Source organism: Ylistrum balloti, unplaced genomic scaffold (assembly GCF_031769215.1).
Source record: "Ylistrum balloti isolate Yb309-2 unplaced genomic scaffold, AGI_CSIRO_Ybal_v1 Utg370056, whole genome shotgun sequence".
NCBI classification, from domain to species: Eukaryota; Metazoa; Mollusca; class Bivalvia; order Pectinida; family Pectinidae; genus Ylistrum; species Ylistrum balloti.
In genome coordinates, this window is record NW_026782106.1 from 605,216 (window position 1) to 625,453 (window position 20,238).

The 20,238-nt window shown below is 36.0% G+C and overlaps 1 protein-coding gene across 1 annotated transcript; it reads right to left on the bottom strand.

The window, feature by feature from the left end:
• Positions 1-245: 245 nt before the first annotated feature.
• On the bottom strand, positions 246-10,281 carry LOC132549361 (dopamine beta-hydroxylase-like). The gene is made up of 10 exons (XM_060213290.1): positions 10,274-10,281; positions 9,346-9,520; positions 8,007-8,117; positions 7,082-7,265; positions 5,240-5,440; positions 4,779-4,904; positions 3,752-3,840; positions 1,759-1,861; positions 1,277-1,434; positions 246-347 (listed from the first exon to the last, which is right to left on the bottom strand). The coding sequence occupies exons 1-10, from the start codon at positions 10,279-10,281 to the stop codon at positions 246-248; spliced, it is 1,257 nt and encodes a 418-aa protein (XP_060069273.1).
• Positions 10,282-20,238: the final 9,957 nt, after the last annotated feature.

The following is a 20,238-nucleotide window of genomic DNA, read 5'->3' on the forward strand; positions in this document are numbered from 1 at the left end:
CTATGGCAGAAAGGAGTATTTTGCCTGGGGCAGGAATTGAATCTGGTACCACTGGTTAACACCACTCTACCATCAAGCTATAGGGATTTTTTCTTTAGTGTGAAGCTAGAAGGCAACCATATCTCGTGTACCCTGATTAACAGCCAAGTAGACATGCTAATTAAAATGTGACATGCAGATTTACGGAATACTAACATTTACAAACATACAACAAATGTATATCATATTGATTATTTTACTAGATATCAATCACAGGTTTTGATGAAATGGTTCAAAATATGTGTAGTGTCATTCCATGCTGCCATTTGTGACAAGATTGTTCTGTTGGTGTAGGAGCCAAGACGACCCTGCAAAAGCGAACGAAAACTTGGACTTTTAAATATATATATATATATATTATTGCAAAGGCTCAATTATTAAAACTTCCATTAAAATAATGATAAGCATGACTTAAGTATCTTATTCCATATCAACTTGATTAGTGTTGCTTTAGTCCTATCAACAGCCAGGGGCATTTAAGGACGTACCAGGTTTGGATGGTGTAGGAAAGCCGGTGTTCCAGTGAGAAAACCACCGACCTGCGGCCAGTGTCTGGCGACCTCCCCACAGAGACCTAAAACCCACAAGTGTTCCCTGGGATAACTACCAACCTGCGGCCAGTGCCTGGCGACCTCCCCACAGAGACCTAAAATCCCACAAGTGTTCCCTGGGAAATCTACCGACCTGCGGCCAGTACCTGGAGACCTCCCCACAGAGACCTAAAATCCAACAGTGTTCCCTTGGATAACTACCAATCAGCGACCTCAACACAGAGGCCTCAAACCCACAAGTGTTCCCTGGGAAAATTACCGACCTGTGGCATGTACCTGGCGACCTCCCCACAGAGACTTGAACCCCACAAGTGTTCCCTGGGAAAACTACCGATCTCCCCACAGAGACCTGAACCCCACAAGTGTTCTCTGGGAAATCTACCGACCTGCGGCCAGTAACTGGCAACCTCCCCATAGAGGCTAAACCTCACAACCCAGAGGTGGAGGGCTAGTGATGTAGACGGACAGATGCTTTCACCACTCCGCCACAACCGCCATCTTATTTCACATCAAAATAAGGATAAATGCAAACAGGAATACTAAAGTATACATAATTCTTCTTTACTGTGTTAACAAGCAAGACAAAGCAGAGAGGAAATGAGTTGTCAGTGGGATTCATCATGGTAAATGTACAGTGTGGACGTTGTTCCTTTATCTGTATTTACCAACAGTATGCGAGTACTGACCTGAAGGCATGGCTGGTCCAGAAGTTGAGTGACTGATGTTCTACATTCTGGTATACATGGTGACAGGGTCGATGTACAGTTGGTTTGGATGTCTTCCAAAATATGTGACTGCAAGTCTTGTTGGAATTTTCCAAGATTACAACCTCCCATGAAAGGCCCTTCATGATATTAAACTGTTTTTTATCAACATTGTAGTAATTGTCTCAGAAATAATCAATATGTGTGTGTATTATTGTCAGGAACTACAATATTTTGCCTTCTTTTTTCTCTTTATCCTTAACTATATGAAAGTTGAGATTTCTCTTGAAGAAATAGCAATTATCTTTAACTGTCAAATCAATATTGGTTGTCTGTCAGCAACTAGGTACCAAGGGAAATGTATATATACGAAATTTTAGAAAAAGATACACCCAGCGGTTATGAAGAACCGTTTAGCCTTTCAATCAGCCCGAAACACAAAATAACGAATGAAGTGAACCTACGTTCTGGATCTATGCAATTGATATCATATTGGTCGATCTGCAGGCATTGGTCAAAGTACTGAACGTTTGGGAAGTATGTCACAAAGGCATAGCACATCTCCGCCTGTGTATAATGTAAAAAGACTATTAAAACCCTTTATACCATCGCCCCGTCAAACTCTCTGGAAATCATTCATATTCGTAGCGCTTTCACTGTTTCTCTTTATCCACAGATTCGTGTGTCCGCTATTTAAGTAAACGAGTTAGAGGATCACCATACAGCCAGTGAGTCGTTTATCTCGTCACGATATAAACCCGGAGGGTGGGCGGGGAGAGGTTTTCATGTTTTCTAGGCGAATACCTTTAATTCAGTGAAAACAAAATGACAATTTTGCAATACAAGACGATAGCAACGTGACGAAGTGGTTGCCAAAATCATTCAAACGAGAAAGTCTGATTTACCAGGGCACCCGTCGTATCAGCAGAGCTTTCCTGTACCAGAATGATGTGCTAGACTGGCATTCGAAATCGCCCGATTTGTCACCGATTGAACGTGTTTTTGACGTTCCTGGCGACGCATGAAAGAAAATCAGAATCACACTTGCAGGAGACGGCTAAAGCACAGAATATTGAATGAAACAAAATCTCTATTCGAATGATCCGCTGGTTCACTAGTTCGAACGCGACGTGGCTGTTTACCTCGCAAAAGATAGTAATACTCACGTTACTAACAGTATTACAAGACAAGTGAAAATGACATTAACCGAATGTAAAGGTTGGCAGTAAACCATAATTAAACAAATACATCTTCATTTCTTTACTTGTACATACTTGCTAAGGATTTATAAAAGGGACAGTTTTACGGGTTTTTTCATTTAGTTTAGTTTATCACGATCTAATCCATTCCCAGTTATACTGTCATGCATTTGCATTTACGTCGGTTCTGTTTACAACAAATCCAAGTGTCCAAGAAATGGTTTGTAATAGGAGCACAAAGAACTCTGACCCCAACAAGAATTTCAGATTTTAAAGCTCAGCTGAGAATCGCATTTGTTCAGTGTAACGCGAGATTGATAAAAACATAAAGAAAATGTTTACTTATTAACAAAATTCTTAATTCATACCCATTATTTAGTAAACATCACGATATTGATTCTATAGTCATCCCAGCTGAAGATACAACATACAGGTGATGGAACATTGAGATATCCTACTGAAATCACATTCACTTTCTCTAGATAATGTAGACAAATCTTAATATCACTAATTTTGAATATTTTACAAATTTCTGAAAAATGATCAGCACATGTATATACATTTCAAACAAATGTTAAATATCCACAATATGTACAATGACAATGTATATTGATGATCAGTTTTAAAATAATATTTAATTGCAAATAATGTTCTTTTCAATATAAGGACTCCGCACTTCCTTAAATATTTGCTATTGTTATTACAGACCTATTACAATTTCAGCGATCAGAAGACGCTTACCCTTTCGGAACACATGTGCTCGTATTTGTGAAAATATACTCATGTTCAACTTCACCGTTTAGTATACAGAATCAAATCTTTTTGGTGATATCTGACATCTGAATTAATGCTTTTACTATGGTTTGGATAAATTTCAGAAAGAAAGCGAGATATTATTTCCAATAATCGACCAGGTTGCTATCTCCCGATTTCAGTTTATTTAAAGCATGAGATTGGTTTTATGAATACATGCAATGGTCTCCTTGTACTTTTTTTGAGTAGTTTCCTTGGATCATTCTTTTGTCATATTCTGACCTATAATTTTTTTTGTCCTTGTTAACATTTGCATAAGGTTTTCAGGGTTTTTTTTTTTTTTTTTTTTTGGTCATCCGACTGTTTTAATTGATTGAAAAAATACATGCATTATTATCCTTGAAAAACCGTCTGAATAAAGTTAAATTGGCAAGGGTCACACTTGATTGATCTTTGACGAGTGAAAACAAAAAGATATAAATAATATCAACAGCTACGATCTTACATCGGATCCTTCTCCGAAGTACAGAGAGTGATTTCTCTGTCTGGCTCCCGTGAGCGAGTCAAACGTGCAGGTAAGGCGAATCTCGTCACCTGTTTAAAGACAAAGTATATGTACAAGTCTCATCAATGATTTATTATAGTAATTTTCGTCCTTTAGGGTGAAATAAAGGATCTAGTCGTATTTTTGTATTTTGACATCCGTTGATTTCGATTTTGCGTAATTCACTTCATCATCTCTGGAGAATACTGTCTTTCTATTTACTATATTGTGTACAGTCTACTGAATTCAAGGATAATACAAAGACAAGCAAGTGAAAAGCACCTTTAAATAGAAGGGTTTAATTAGATACAAAAACACCCGACAATGAATCAAATTGCGTCATGTCAATCATGCTTAGAGCAAAGACTTTGAAACCCAGGAAGCAACTGAAGGAAATCGGAATGGATAAAAAAAGACTGTCAAAATATAGATAGGGAAGGTACACTATGTTTTATATATATGTTTAATGCAAAAAATCAATTTTACGGGTTATTAGGAACCGTGACAATATTCGAATGGATAGTTAACTCATTTCATAGCAACTGAAACGTTATTCCGAAGATTGAGCTCCTTCGTCTAATTTTCTTGAGATTATATTACACGTGATTAGCGATATTAATCTTATATATATAACATATATATCACTATGGAATACCTCTAAAACCAGGTTCAATAATGCAAATTGAATCAGTCATGCCAAACATATTAAACAAGCACCACAATATTTCAGTTTGAACCTGTTTTCTAATACGAGTTCCTAATACAAATAATACTTGCAAAACAATACCAATTTTACATATGATTACCGCTACAGGTCACACATTTTTAAAAATGTACAGCTAATTTGTAAACATTGTAAAATCAGTATGTGTAAAGATTCACGTGCGATGTACTACAACAGGTGACGTGAAGAGTTAGGCAAACATGTAACCTACGATGATTTAAACCAACAAGATAATTCTTATGCCGTTCATATACATCAATATACCTGGTTTGACTTCGATTGGCGGATCATGGACATGGATCGGTGAGTTTCTGTAGTCGTACTCCTCATCATAAGCCACCCTCTTTGAGACTTTGCCATCCCGATATATTTCCAAAAGACCACGAATGCCTAGATAAAAAAAAATTTAACATCAACACTTTCTCTAAGCGAACCCTTTAAAATAGGCCTTAAAGGGATGTATATGCTTTACAAAATTTACATACCAGGTGTCGTAGTTGAAGCTGAAGGAGTTAACTCTATTTGTACATTTGCCCTCTTTTCATCGAATTCGAGTTCAAATTGTAATATTGAAATATCGGTATTTTCTTTATTTTTTTCAAGGGGTTATAAATTCATAGATTAAAAAGTGTTTTAATCGCAAATATCGGCACTATTACAAACTAAAGTTAAAGCAATGTGCAGAGTCGTGGGTAAAGCTTTGAGTCCTGGTGAGGTACACTTACCGAGATAATGCATGTGAATATAGGTTCTTGTCAAATAAACTGGATGAGGAAGCATGCTTGTAGTACATGTACCACTACAGCCTCCAGACTCGTTGTGAATGGAGTGTGGCGGAATTTCTAGATATTGTTGTCCGATTTGAACATTTCCTACGTCATACTGACGTAATTTAGTCGTGTAGAATATCCGCATCCCACTGTTATCTATAAAGGGCAGATGAAGACATTTCAATATATATCTAATAATTTGAAAAGAATATCTATTGTGTTTGCATTATTATAAAGTCATTTTTAAATTTTCATGTTTTGTTATGATGTCGCCAGGGAAATCTTGTCTTTTTGCAATAAATATCTTGTTTTCATTGATGGCTAATTCTGTTTTGTCTATGACTAAAGTTCCAAATGTTACAAGGTGGCGACAGCTCTTTTTAAACAATTGCATATTTCACAAATAAAAGAAGGTTATCAAAGTTTGTATTAGCGACAGCTATGTCAAATTCAAGTGAAATATGGTAAATCAAGGATAAACAATTTTTAGCGAGATGTCTGCTAATGGACGTTTAAATGCCGACCGAAATTCGTCATGGTACATTGGTCTTATGTGATGTACAAGCGATTTGGTGACCATGTACCTAAGGGCGGTGTTAGTAACTTATGTGACAATCATTGGCTAGCATAGAGTATGTATTGCATCGAATGGTGTGAAATGCCGAAATGGAGTTCCACTCCTCGTTCAATGCCTGCGCCAGTTCCTGTAAGTTGGAAGGCGGATTTGACCGACGTCGTACTCGTCTTTCAATAACATCACATATATGCTCTATTGGGTTCAGATCGAGAAATGTTAAAGACCATTAAAACCATCGACATTGTTCTGCTCTAGAAACATCCTAGTCACGCGACTGGTTTCGGGTGTCGCATTATCATGCTTGAAAATGAACCCAGCGGAACGGCGACGGATTGCATGTAAATTGCCAATGACAATGACTCCTCTTAATCGATTTCCGCCGAATATGTCACCCCAGGTCATCATACTACCCTCGCAAAATCTATCACGCTAGGCTACACAGCAGTCTGCGAAATGTACCTTCCGATGTTTCCATACTCTCTGCCTTCTGTCATTGTATATCAAGCAAAAGCCAAGTTCAGTCTAGGGAATTGGTGCAATGGTGTCGCCTAAGAGGCCTAAGGGGGCCTGTGTAAGACATCCTCGCACATATTAGTTGACGCTTTGTTTGTTACGGATAGTCTGGCTGGCTGGCTGGCTGCCTGCCTGCCTGCCTGCCTGTCGTCCATGTAAAGACCTTGCTGTTGCTATTGCAGAAAGAACCCGATCCTTAGGGTGATGCTGCAGTATTAGAGTCTTTACGAGTGATAATTACTCGTCGTTGGCCGCTCCTTTGATGCTCGGATGTTGAAGTGGATACATTCATTGCCATAAATAATAAACCGTCTTTTATCTACACCCATACCGTCTTGTAACATCACATTGCGTTGTGCTGACTTGGAACATGCCAATAACAATTTCCTTTTTCTTCTTTCGACACATTTGGCTTTAATCGATACAATTTAAAACCAAATGATGATTTTGCATGAGGGTTTGAGATAAACGTTTATAAAAAAACAACTAAACGAATATCGAGTACAGTATAGGAATTTCTATGAGACAATATTTGAATTTCACACCTGACTGATTTTACTAAAAATGATGACAACTAATACAAATATTTCAATGAAACACAGTAGTAAGTGAAATATATCTCTATAATCTAGCAGCGTATAGTGTACGGAAAGGTAACTTCAGTTTTTTGACATTTTTTTATTTGAGTGATAACCATTCTCAGGTACCTGTGAAATTTGCAGCAGACAGATCGTTGTTCCAGTGGATCTGTAAGGACATATATCTGTAACTGTGTTTACCAAACCGGACGCCCGCATTTTCTGGCGTGTATATCTTGCCTTCCACTCCCATTGTCCACTGGGCCAGCCATGACGAGCACTGACCATCGGCGGCCGAACATTCATGGGGTGCCTAAACATAGTTGTAAAGATTCTTTTAAAAAACTAGAATCAATTCACACAATTAACATTTCCGAGTCATTAACTTCTACTTAATGCTATAGAACTCTATTGACTGATGTTCATCGGATCGTTTAAAACGCAACTAACACAGACAGCTATCCACTAAGCTGTAGGATACGCATCGTAAGTTCCGTTTACATATGCGTATTTTTCATTTTCTTCATCATCATCTCAGGGATATTTCCATATTTTCTCATTTTCCATACTCATGTGTATATTATTACACGACTGCTTTCCTTACCTATGATGTATTTATGTTCATTTTCGATAATCGGATCCATTATTTGCATTTTGTACATCGTAATGATAAGAAATTAATTTGTTGGACGTTTTTGTTGCTCGTAAGTTTGCCTGTTGGTTCCGTTGTTCTTATTGGATTGACCAAGATTTACATGGCGGATGTCGTCGATGAAGCAGAAGACGCTTACTCTTCTTGAACACGTGGTTTTATTCTCCTTATACTTTTTCAGAAGTCACCGTGTAAATCTTCATTTTGTTCATATTTTGGCAGAGTTTGAGTTCGAATTATGATTATATTGGCTTGTTGGTATTTTGTTTTTATTTTTTATTTTGAAATAATGCAAAAAGAGTAAGCCAAAAGCAAACTGTCTGTGTATAAACATGGTGTTATTTCTAAATCATATTGAACTTGAGTTTTGCTGAAGTTACCTCATATATAAATTAGACTTACTGTGTCTTCCACATCAAAGTCACATCCAAACAAAAGCATATGATGCATGACGTGACGATTAGAGATGAGGGGCTCGAACGCTACTGCATGGAAGGTGTCGGTGTCGGGCACCTTGGGGCGGCAACATAAATATACTTGTTCAGTAAATAATGTGATTAATGATTTAAAATTTAAAATGAAATAAAGTGTCAAGTTGGGTTATAATGCAAAGGCAATCGCCGAGGTAAATGAGCTATGTATCAATATCACTCATATTGCTGACTTCAAAATTGTAAAGATTTAAAGATGAGCTAATTAAAAAGGACCAGCTAAATGTTACCATACGAGACTCAAATATAGTCAGGTGATTCAACATATGCTGCACAATTCTAAATGATACCCATGGCAAGCCAAGTTGATATCAAGTTACATAGATAGAGTATAATCTTGTGAATTATCAAAGTAAGTGTCATAGATGTTTATATAGGATTTTCACATACGTTTCAATTTCGTGAGATTTATGTACGAAACCTCTGGTGAAGTAATAAAGAACATTTATGAAAAATTTAATACAATCTCATATGAGTGGAATCTAATGAAAGATTCTGTTTATCATATAACATTGATGCTTTTGCAAGCATACGCGAAAACAGTGTTTTATTGATTATATTGGAAAGTTACAGAATCTAGTAAGCGATATTTTAATTATTTATCCCTTTCTTTGGAGAAGTCACAATATATATGACCTTGTCAAGATATTGACGTCACACTGAAAAACAATCGGAATCTTAATCCAGTCTTGTATATTAAAAGATATGTAATTGGTGTTGTTAGACTGTGAGCAAATTAGGATACCTTGGCTTGCCAGAGGTACATTTAGTTGAAATCAATTAAATCAATTACTTATTAATTAATTATTGCTATGGAGTCGGTATAGCTGCAGCTACGTGAGGCAAAATAATCATCAGGACGAATATAATATGGTACCGTGAGAGTTAAATGACTAAATAAAGATATTAGTTGCAACTGCAATTGATGTAATCAAATAATTTTGTTTCATATTCGAAAAGAAGAATTTAGAAAGAGAACCTGCAATGCTGATTAGTGAAGTAAACGATTGCTGAAGAATCATATATTTTTATGGGGCTCAGCTTTCGCGTTTTAGAATGACACATGATTCCGAGGATAAATTTAGTGCAATACATCTTCTTCGTTTATACTAATACTAACAGTTAATGGACATATAAATTCGCGCAGTAAAGGTACCCACGTCATTAAAGATAAAAAAATCCCCACAAAAAAAAAATCATGATTTTAAAATGATTTCTAAAGCCAAATCCCTACCAGCTAGCTTACTTACTTTAAACTTCTGACAGACATAATGAGTTCGTTTTGCCGGAACATCTAGCATGGGAATCCGAACATCAAAGTATTTAATGCCTTCTTCCAACGACTGGTCACAGAAAACGGTAGAAATTTGACCACACCACATCAGCATTAGTGTCAGAGGGAGGGAAGAGTATAGGAGGACTGACCTATAAATAGACAGAAAAAATACAAAAGCACATATCATTACTTACAAGCGAAAGATGACGGAGAAATGAGCATTTAATCAGTTCAGGTTAATAATGTAAAGTGTCTCTAAGGTATTCAAGTGAATTCGGTCAGCGTCATAGCGACGAATTTAATATATCTCGATTAACAGTTTGCTTGCAATTTTCATGACTGGATTTAACTTTCAGATGACGAATATAGATTAAGGTTTATAAAAAGTCAAGTTATTTGTAGAACGTGACTAATGATAAAGAATATTGTGACCTTATCAGTTCCTGTCGTCTATTTATTCACATTCATTCGGATAATATCACTTTGCTTCCTACTTAACATGTCATTGGTATAAACTTATATTACATGGATCAAATGTCAGTATCATTACATGTATCAAGGATTTGGGAGTGCTGTAAACAAATACCCCTACAAAATCCTATCTAGTTATATAAGTGTTTAGTGACAAATTTTATTTGATAGCTCTCAACAGTCTAGTTGTTTTTAAGAATGAAATTTTATCAGGTCAATTAGAAGTCCATTCTTTTCACAGCCCCGTCTCAGTGAAATCAGAACCGAGTCGTTATATTTGTCCTTCTCAATCTTCCTGTAAAGATTCCTTGTCGCCTTATCTACCAATAAAGATGACTAACTAAATATATCTTCTGTAAACACAACAACTAAGTAAGGCCTTGAATTAGTTGCTTTACTTGATATAGAAATCACAGTGATGGTATACTTACATCTTCATTCACAATGTTTTGGTCAATCCTTAGGTCTTCTGAGTCGTCGGTGACGTGACCGAAGACATATGTCCGACCAGACTGACTAGATAACGATAGGTATCACACTACATTACAGATATAGAATAGCCTGAGTATGACTCGAAAGTAGATCTGCATAGATTATACACTCACCATTATTCATTTAATAATCCTCCTCCGATACATCCGCACAACAACGTTGATAAATAATACATTTTTGTCTCTAAACCTATAAATAATGAAACTAGGGCAGCATATTGGCTAAGGAGAGATTGGCATTACAGCCTTCAAAAAAGGAAAAAGTATAGTTTATACTTTTTGCAGATAAAGGCATATTACATTATACAGCTAACGTTAGCTTGCGTCTCCGTTGGAATAATACAGTCTCATGATCTAACTTACAGATAATAACTTGCATCTGACCCACTTCTAAAGTGAATCTAATACAACATGTTCTACTTTTACATTAAGTCAATTGAGTACACAGGAATTTTCATATTTATATTCATATTGACGATAATATTTTCTCCATCAGTTTAACCTTACAGAAATGTGTCATGGTTTTACACATTAATGATTTTTAAATGTAGTATTTAGATCATCTCTAGATATTTTATATCACTAGCTGGATCATACTTGTATCAAGGCGTCGAACATGCTAAAGGGGGGACTTTTTAATTCTATTTTTTTATCTATTATAATATTTTAATTCTTGGAAACCATAATTGGTCCACTATTGGTATTACATTAAATATTGTAGACAATATTAACCTTTTAAATAATTATATGTCTTTTAAATTGTATGACCTACCGAGTCCAAAGAGCGGTAACTCGCGCATACATGTACCTACATTGAAATAAGTTTTATTTGTCGATATTTATATATATATATATTTAACTTGTGCAAGTAACTCTCTGGATTTCAGTGTTTTTGAAAAAGAAAAAGGTTTATCATCCTACAAGACATCTTAACTAGACCATTTGGTTGCCAATAATATACAAACATTTGCTTAATTGAAAATCATTTAAAATTGTATTTCACGATATTCAAGTCGTTTAAGTGACGTCACCTCTCAACACTCTATTGATGTGAAAAAAGTATCTATATGTATTTTCACACAACAGATATTAAATAAAAAAAAAGAATAAGAAAAAAAATCTCAACACAAAATCATAATCCAAACTTAAATGCAATAAAATTAAGGCAAAATATGGACAAAAAAATATAAGTATATGGAGACCACGAAAAAAATACAAGGAGAATGTAAACCTTGGACAATCAAAGTAAGTAATGTCAACACCCACCATGTCCATTGTGGTCAGTCCAAAATAAGCAACGTCAGGCTCTCAATTGAAAACAAGATAGATAACAACGGAACAAAATTGAAAATTAACAAGCATCAAACACGTCCAGCTTCATATTATGTTTCTCAATTACCGTAAGAACGTCCATAATTTTCATAACCTGCATCTTTTGAAACCCTGTTTGATCTGACAGTTGACAACTTCTTAATTGGAACATGCCCTTGAATATCGAATTAACTGCGACATGTAAATACCACTGGCTGGGGCCCAAAAAAATAGGGAAAGTAAAGTCATCACGTTTATCATACAGTTTGGTGGAAAGCTGTCCATGTTGAATTTTTGTAGGGGAAAATCGAGCGAGCTAAGTAGCCGTTGTAGAAGTGTCCTTCGTGTACTTAATTACCAATTTTGGTGGAATATATATCTGTAAGTGAAATTAAACGACGTTGCAAGATCTTTGTGACCTATTTGATAAGCTCTTCGATAGCATTTAAACAATGGGTATTGTAAGTTTAAATATTCTTATAAGATGATCCATTAGCTGTATCAGGTCTCTTTCGTTATACATTTTATATAAACAGACAGGTCAAACGGTTCGACCAGCCATTCAACAAGCATTGCTTAGACAACTTGTCACTTGAATTTCTCGTTGATCTAGCTCACATTATTGGTTACTGTTTATAAATCACGTGATTGTGTGGTTAAATTTAAACAAAGGAAGACTGCACAAGACACACAAATTGTACAGTGCATTTAAATAACAAAAATTGAGTTTGATAGAGCCAAACAATGAATCGAACTGCATCATACAGCTGTTCTGGGATTCGTCAGTAATGCTATTCCCTATTAAAAGGATATTATCCTCCTCTTTTCGAATGTTCCAGCAGCTAGAAATCCATGCAACTAGTAATTGAAGCAGAATTTGACTTCTATATGTGACATCGAAGTTTTAACTATTTACCAAAAACAGACTGGTATTGTCTGTACGTGTTACATATTGCCAACTAAGCGATGGGAAGATGTATCTTCCGGTCTTTTCTTCTAAATAAATTAACACACCAAGGTATCACACCTATCTGCATACCTAGCATACCAAACTCTTTTTGCTATTTCGCTGTTTCACCTTCTTTTCTTTAACTCAGAATTTATGACATTTTGTACGTTTTTATACTTTAGATAATTTTCCCAAAAAGTGCGTTTTTTACACGTCCTACTCGTTGTCATTTCTCTTAAGTCACTATTAACTGGCACTTTCATTCGACAGAATATTCCTGTATAATTCATATATTAGAAGATCTTATCATGCTTGCTACCAACAAGCATTTAACAAAAGACACACTGCAGTGAATGACAGTTATAGATATGAAATATAGATAAAGAAATATTTTGACTAGGCTGCTTTACGTAGAAGTCTCCTTTCTTAACTCTTATCTGGTAAGACTCGCTTACAAAACTGTTATATAGCAAATAATATGTGCTCTGGTAGAATATTTTGATGTAAGGACCTTCCTTTAGTCTCTTCTCTCTTAATTAAAGTCCTTTTCTTGTTTTGATATTGATTTCCATTACGTTGTTGGTTTTCGTTCTCGAGTGCCCAATACAACCATTCATGGTGCAGCAGATGACGATGTGAAAGAAATCGTGGCGGATCATTTCCTATGGTACAATAATGCAGATGCTGGTATCGTGCTGATGAAGTATTTCTGAAACCAAATCGATGCATTGAAGTTATCAGATCAATCCAATATCAACTAATACAAAGCAGTTAAAACACAAATCTATGTTTTTTTTACTTATTTTCAATTATCAAACTTCCCATCTAGATATAAAGACAACGTCGCTAAAAGGGCGTACAAAATAATATACTAGAATTTGAGGTGTCGTATATTGGAGGGACTAGAGTGTGATTTAATGCCCAACAAATTGGTAAAAATCACAAAACGCAGACATTCAAAAAGGAAAAGATCACTAGATCATAACGGCAGCTATCAGGAAAATTTGCTTTAGATCAAAAGGAATTTACATTCGAAGAAAACTGACAGGCACCACATAGACATACCTAACACTGAAATCGTATATCCATGACAGTAAGGTAGGCTAACTTATTTCATTGAAGCATGGAACATAATTCGTGCAGCATTCACGGGCAATATAATTGTCAACTGGATACGTGTGATTTCAACTAAACTCGTTCATGCTTTACAATAATATTGACTTGATGGCATTCATAATGTCATATAATGCCAATTTAAAGAAGTTCAATTTTCATCCTTTTATAAGAGGTAAATCTTAATCTGTTTATAACATTTGCAACATTCCTAAGTCTTTTGCAGTTTATGGGCTGACAATACATAACTGACTTTGGTAAGGATACATCGCAGAAATGTCACACAACAGTAAATATGGAGAGAGAAAAACAAGCATTATATTTTAAAAATCTTTAGCAGAAATAAGATAAAAGTAAGTTTAGTTATATAATAGCAATAGTATTTCCATTTCATATAGGAAGCCTAGCTGTCACGCCCCTTAAGTATACATTTGTGGTTTGATGTAACTATATTGTATAAGGATTATATCCCTTGCTAAACTTTCCAGACTCGAAGTAAAATTTTCATCTACTTGGTAAACACAGGTGACAAAGCTTGTTGTGATAAAACTACGTTGAGCTTCCTAGCCCCTACAATTTACACACATAAAGACTTTGTGCTGTAAGCTCTCTGACAGTTACACACTGTAAGACCATAATCTTCTTTGCATTAGAGGAGATACAAATAGATTAGAGAACTAGTACTGTAATCCCTTTAGTGTTAGATGAGTTATGTACATATATATTAAATACCCCAATACATTGTACACACTCTCACTAATGTATACAATACATGTGTACACACCCGGATACCTATTTAACAGTTACCCACCACTGACGGCGTGTGTCTGATGAATTATTTATAGTGACGACACACTTGATTAATTAGCTTATATTAATGAAGTATCGTCGGTGTGAACGCGTGACATATGTGTACTACCCAGTCGTAGTATATATCGTGGAGCATGCAATGATAGATATATTTCTACCGATGTTCGATCTTCTAACAATGTAATCCTGGTAAGTATTTAATTTCTTTCTTGTCGCAATCAAAGAATATAAATTTAATATTATGGTGTTATAGATTTTAACAATGATATTCTGTTAAAGAAGCACGATAGCTTTGACTGAAATAGCGACGCAGTCTTATACCTTCATAAAAAAGAGGGGAAAATGAAATCCACAGCATTAAATTAATTCAAACTGTGCATAATGGTACTACCGGAGTAGTTTTGTGTATGTGATGAAAGGTGGAAACGTCGACAATTGTACGGTGTATGTAATTGATTAGTATATACATAGGTTTTATCGACCATTGTAGATGGTATAAAACCTTTCTGTAGTGATCATTTCTGTTGGAAATGTCTGTGTCTACTGGCTAAGCACTAACCTCCATGTAATTTATATAACACCACAGACCTATCGACTTCTGGTAACTCTGTTTGCTTTTTCCAATCGAAGGCAAACAAGAGAAAGTGGATAATACGAGCATGCATCATCAATTAGCAGTGACAGGTGTGCACTAGTGCGTTGTCCTTGGAGGACAAGAAATGGAAGGTATAAGTTTCTGGAGCGCCGATGGTGATTCACTTTGTCTCCGAAAATTTGAACCAACTTCATGTCTCACGCAAACAGATTCGGTAAGTACTCCACAAACCCTCCAATTAAATGTTGTCTCCACAGATATTCTTCCACCAAACAAATACGTATCCCTAACACCATTTAATGAGGTCCTTTATTCATTGATCTTGGTGAGGTTTTTTGTGTTGTAAATGATTGTGATAAAGCAGTTTCTCATTGCTTTTGGAAAACTGATGACCGTGAGTTTTTGTAAGGTTTGGTTATACTGCCAAATAATGCAGGATAGTTGGAGACTGTGAAGTATGGTATTTTTGTCAATTCATATCAGGTTAGCTGGGGACTGTAGGGGATGGTAATCAGTCAATTTATATCAGGTTAGCTGGGGACTGTGAAGTATGGTATTTTTGTCAATTCATATCAGGTTAGCTGGGGACTGTAGGGGATGGTAATACAGTCAATTTATATCAGGTTAGCTGGGGACTGTGAAGTATGGTATTTTTGTCAATTCATATCAGGTTAGCTGGGGACTGTAGGGGATGGTAATACAGTCAATTTATATCAGGTTAGCTGGGGACTGTGAAGTATGGTATTTTTGTCAATTCATATCAGGTTAGCTGGGGACTGTAGGGGATGGTAATCAGTCAATTTATATCAGGTTAGCTGGGGACTGTGAAGTATGGTATTTTTGTCAATTCATATCAGGTTAGCTGGGGACTGTAGGGGATGGTAATACAGTCAATTTATATCAGGTTAGCTGGGGACTGTGAAGTATGGTATTTTTGTCAATTCATATCAGGTTAGCTGGGGACTGTAGGGGATGGTAATCAGTCAATTCATATCAGGTTAGCTGGAGACTGTGAGGTATGGTATTTTTGTCAATTCATATCAGGTTAGCTGGGGACTGTAGGGGATGGTAATACAGTCAATTTATATCAGGTTAGCTGGGTACTGTTAAGTATGGTATTTTTGTCAATTCATATCAGGTTAGCTGGGGACTGAAGGGGATGGTAATCAGTCAATTCATATCAGGTTAGCTGAGGACTGTGATGCATGGTAATACAGTCAATTTATATTTATATCAGGTTAACTGGGGACTTTAAGAAATGGTACTACTGGCAATTCATATCAGGTTAGCTGGGAACTGTGATATATGGCAATACAGTCAATTCATACCATGTTACCTGGGAACTGTGATGTATACAACAACTGTTGAATATTGAGCAGTGAAGTTCCTAACTTTCATCTTTACATTTCGACAATTTTCATTAATAAAAAGTACAGGTACGAGTTGCCTCCCTTTAAACCCACGATCGACGGCAATATTTTGTTGATTATTCTTCAGCTTAAAAACCATTTCAGTCTTAAAGCAGTCTCCATTTCCTACTGATTTTTGCACACAAAAGTTTTTTCTTGTGTTTAATAATTCAATGAACAAAAATTATATGCTTAATTTCGCAGTTCACCTTAAGTACCCAAGCGCCATGGAGAGTCTAACCTATGTGATATTAATGTTGCAAATCTACCTGTGAATACTACTTAGTAGACTGCTTCAAAATGGTGTTTTGTATAAAAGTAAGGTTACTTCCTACATTAATCATCATTTCACAGAAATCTGGAAGAATTGATTCGCATTTCTTTAAAATCTTATATTCTGGTAAACATAGAAAGTATCACACATAGTTTAAATACTAATACAGTGAAAAAACTGCACTGTGATTTTAACATTCATTTAAACATGCCTGTCGCCTAGCACTTACACTTCAGTTTTTACCACACACTAGTATGCTATATCTTGGTCAATACGTCACTAATTTTGACTATCCAATCAAATCGATATAAAGTCATACTACAGGGTTTCGTAGTGAGCGGCGTTATTCTACTCGTTTGATATGTTCTGCTGTGAATTCGTCGTTATCGAGCTGAAGCGGCTAAATTGTTATTTTAAACGACCATTTAAATACGTATTAATGTGATGATAGCATAATGAATATTTCAATATTTTAATAATACACACTATCTTTCTGAATCAATTTTTTTAAAAGTACGGATAAAAACGGTTGGCACTTCTAAAAGGTTTCTGTAATGATAAATGCTACACATTACAAGAGAGCGCTATACTGATACAAAAGTTTCAGACTGATTTGTAAGTCACCCATAATAAAATGGCTCTGTATGGATTTTATTTCTTTTTGTTAAAATGGAGAATAGATTTGTAGGGTATACTTTGTAGGGATGGACATGTCGTTGTACAAACCTTAGCGACAAGTCGAATAATATTGGAGGCCTGTTTATACCTTCACTTAATACCAATAAAGGTTTCAGCATATTAGAGAGAACAAAATATGAAATGGATTTACTCAACAACAGCTCTGTTTATCCATGGTTTACCAAATCGTTACGTGGCTTTTTGTAGTGTTTCATGCATAGAAAAATAATGATTTTCTGCAGCTCTAATTAGTATGCAAGGCATATAATACAATAGCTATGTTGTTTATACTAACGGGATACAAACGTGGGTAAAGGGCCATATGGTCATTCATAACAAAATAGATTCCTAACGAGGGACAAGAATCTCCTGTTGTATGGTTACATGTTAAAAGCATTATGAACGATATATAAATCTAAAGAACTCGTTTAAGTATCTGATATTTATACGACAACTGGATTCTAGTCGTTACACGATGTCTTTGATATCGTAAAATGTAATTAAATCTTACATAACTAGTGACGAATAGGATAGCTTACGACGAAGCGTGGATTGCTAAACATCTTTGCACCAACCCCACCCCATCCCCCTCTCCAAAAACAATACACAAAAAGGGACATCGTCTTTGATTAATTGACTCTCAGACAGTGTATGAATTTTTAAACGTCTTTTGTTAAGTTAACTAATATCTAAAGAATTTTTACATTGCTAAAAGTAATCGGCATATTTACCAACATTTGGCAAATACAAATGCATGAATGCCATACGTACCTATTTCATTATATTTTGCCTCCTTGTGGCTTCAAACTTGTAGTTCACTGTTGACAATATTTGAATAATGTCACTAGAGATGCAAGATATTTGGGCAATATTAAAGTCATCAAATGTGCAAACGTATCGCCATTGTTGTGATGCTGTCTCCATGAGAAAAGTAAACAGCGATACAGAGATATTGATATTGTAGAAATGATAGTTTGGTGACAGGTTTTCGTCTCCGAGACTCTTTCTTTCGTTGGCTTACGGCTATTTATATGTCTTAATTTTTGTGAACATCACCTGATACATTCTGTACATCGTGGACGTCTTGCCATGAAGTCGTTGTAAAGATGCGTGGTGTACATGCAGCCTTCGCCCTAAAATCACGCCGAGAAACATACTGCAGACCTCAGCCACTAAGACTGCTGGAATGCTGGAAACGTCCTGCAGACCTCAGCCACTAAGGCTGCTGGAATGCTGGGAAACAAACAACTAGGATGGACATGTCCGAATGATGCAAAATCCTTCAACGAAATCAGGACTGGGAGGAGTAACAGTCACAGACAATGACGCAGGTCTGGAGCTCATCAAATGTAGACGAAAAACGATAGAAGGACTTCAGAGTGCGGTTGTCCATTTTGGGGGTGCATCACTGTTTGGTGTGGTGGGAAATGAGAAATATCTGTTTTATCTGTAATAGGAAGGAGTAATGAAAAACATCCTGTCCTGGTGGGGTTCGAACCAGAGAACTTTGTAACAAAAAGAACTTTACTGTATCATATTGTCATTCACTTGAATGTCTTGGGTACAACCTTCTTCTAAGTGAAGATGTTCAGTTAATCCATTCCTAGGTGTACATAATCACAGCCTAAGGTCAAAGTTAATTGATCGCTAGGTTGAACACCTGGCAGGAATCATTCCGCTTTCTTAATTGCTGACTCGTTATTTTCACGATCTAGGTCATTTGTATCGCTCGAGTTACAATGAAAGTATTTAGTGTTAAAGTCAATAGGGTGTCTGACCCGAATAACCTTTCCATCCGATAATCCATGTCGCTGCCAGATATGAAGGTGTAAATTCGTCGTTTCGCCTGATTCTGTTTGGTCAGTTGTGACACAGTGAACAAGTATCAAGGTATATATTTTGGATGAAGGTAAAACTAATATCGCCTCATGAATACACAATCCCTCCATTATCGGATTATACTATGGGACATTTAACTAGGGACACAAAAGAAATATGATTAGTTTCTATAATTCACTCAAAGGAAACCCACATGACACACGAATCGTACAGGCGTAGGGCTGATCTATGGGTAACTACCGTATGCACACACATAGTAAATACACCCGTGTTTAAATATCAGTCAGGGATTGCTTTCTGGCCTTTTCCGTTTATTCAAAGCTGCATGCGATAAGAAATAAGCCGCGTTGAATTGAACTTCCCTGGTATTGATAGACACTCTGTCAACTTCATGTGATATAACATTATGTTTTATCGGAATGACATTCCGAAACAGAACACCTGTTAAACAGTTACAATAACTTGTATTTTAGCTTCAAAATATTTAATTGATCGCCACGGCTGTTTAATTGAAATCGGGACAGTTATTGATTTAAAACTGTCGTGCGTGAGTTGACGAGACTTTGTCACCTGTGCTTGGCTAGGACGGTCTGAAGCAGTGAAAGTGTTGATATTATAATACGAGAATACACAGTCATTGAATGTTTAAAACATGGTGTTCCGGTACATACCGGCGTGGTTACAAGTGACAGGTATGGGCCACACTCTGTAGTGTTTTCTATAGGACTATGTTTAGTATTGGACGACCAGAAACATTCTCAGGATGTGGAAATGACGATGTTTAGGGGTATGTACAGATATTAATTTGAAAATATGTTTTAATGAATATTTTGTAATCTCTGAGTGTATCATATTGGTATTCACAAGACGGGTTTATCATTAATTCGTAAGTATATATCAAATTGTAAACATATGAAATCTTTATTC

Bases quoted from the DNA above. Each gene is read 5' to 3' on its own strand.
- LOC132549361 (XM_060213290.1), bottom strand. The intron at 5,441-7,081 runs GTACCTGAGAAT...TGCCCTTTATAG, and splicing joins GTCTGCTGCAAATTTCACAG to ATAACAGTGGGATGCGGATA. The intron at 348-1,276 runs GTCAGTACTCGC...TCGCTTTTGCAG, and splicing joins TGGACCAGCCATGCCTTCAG to GGTCGTCTTGGCTCCTACAC.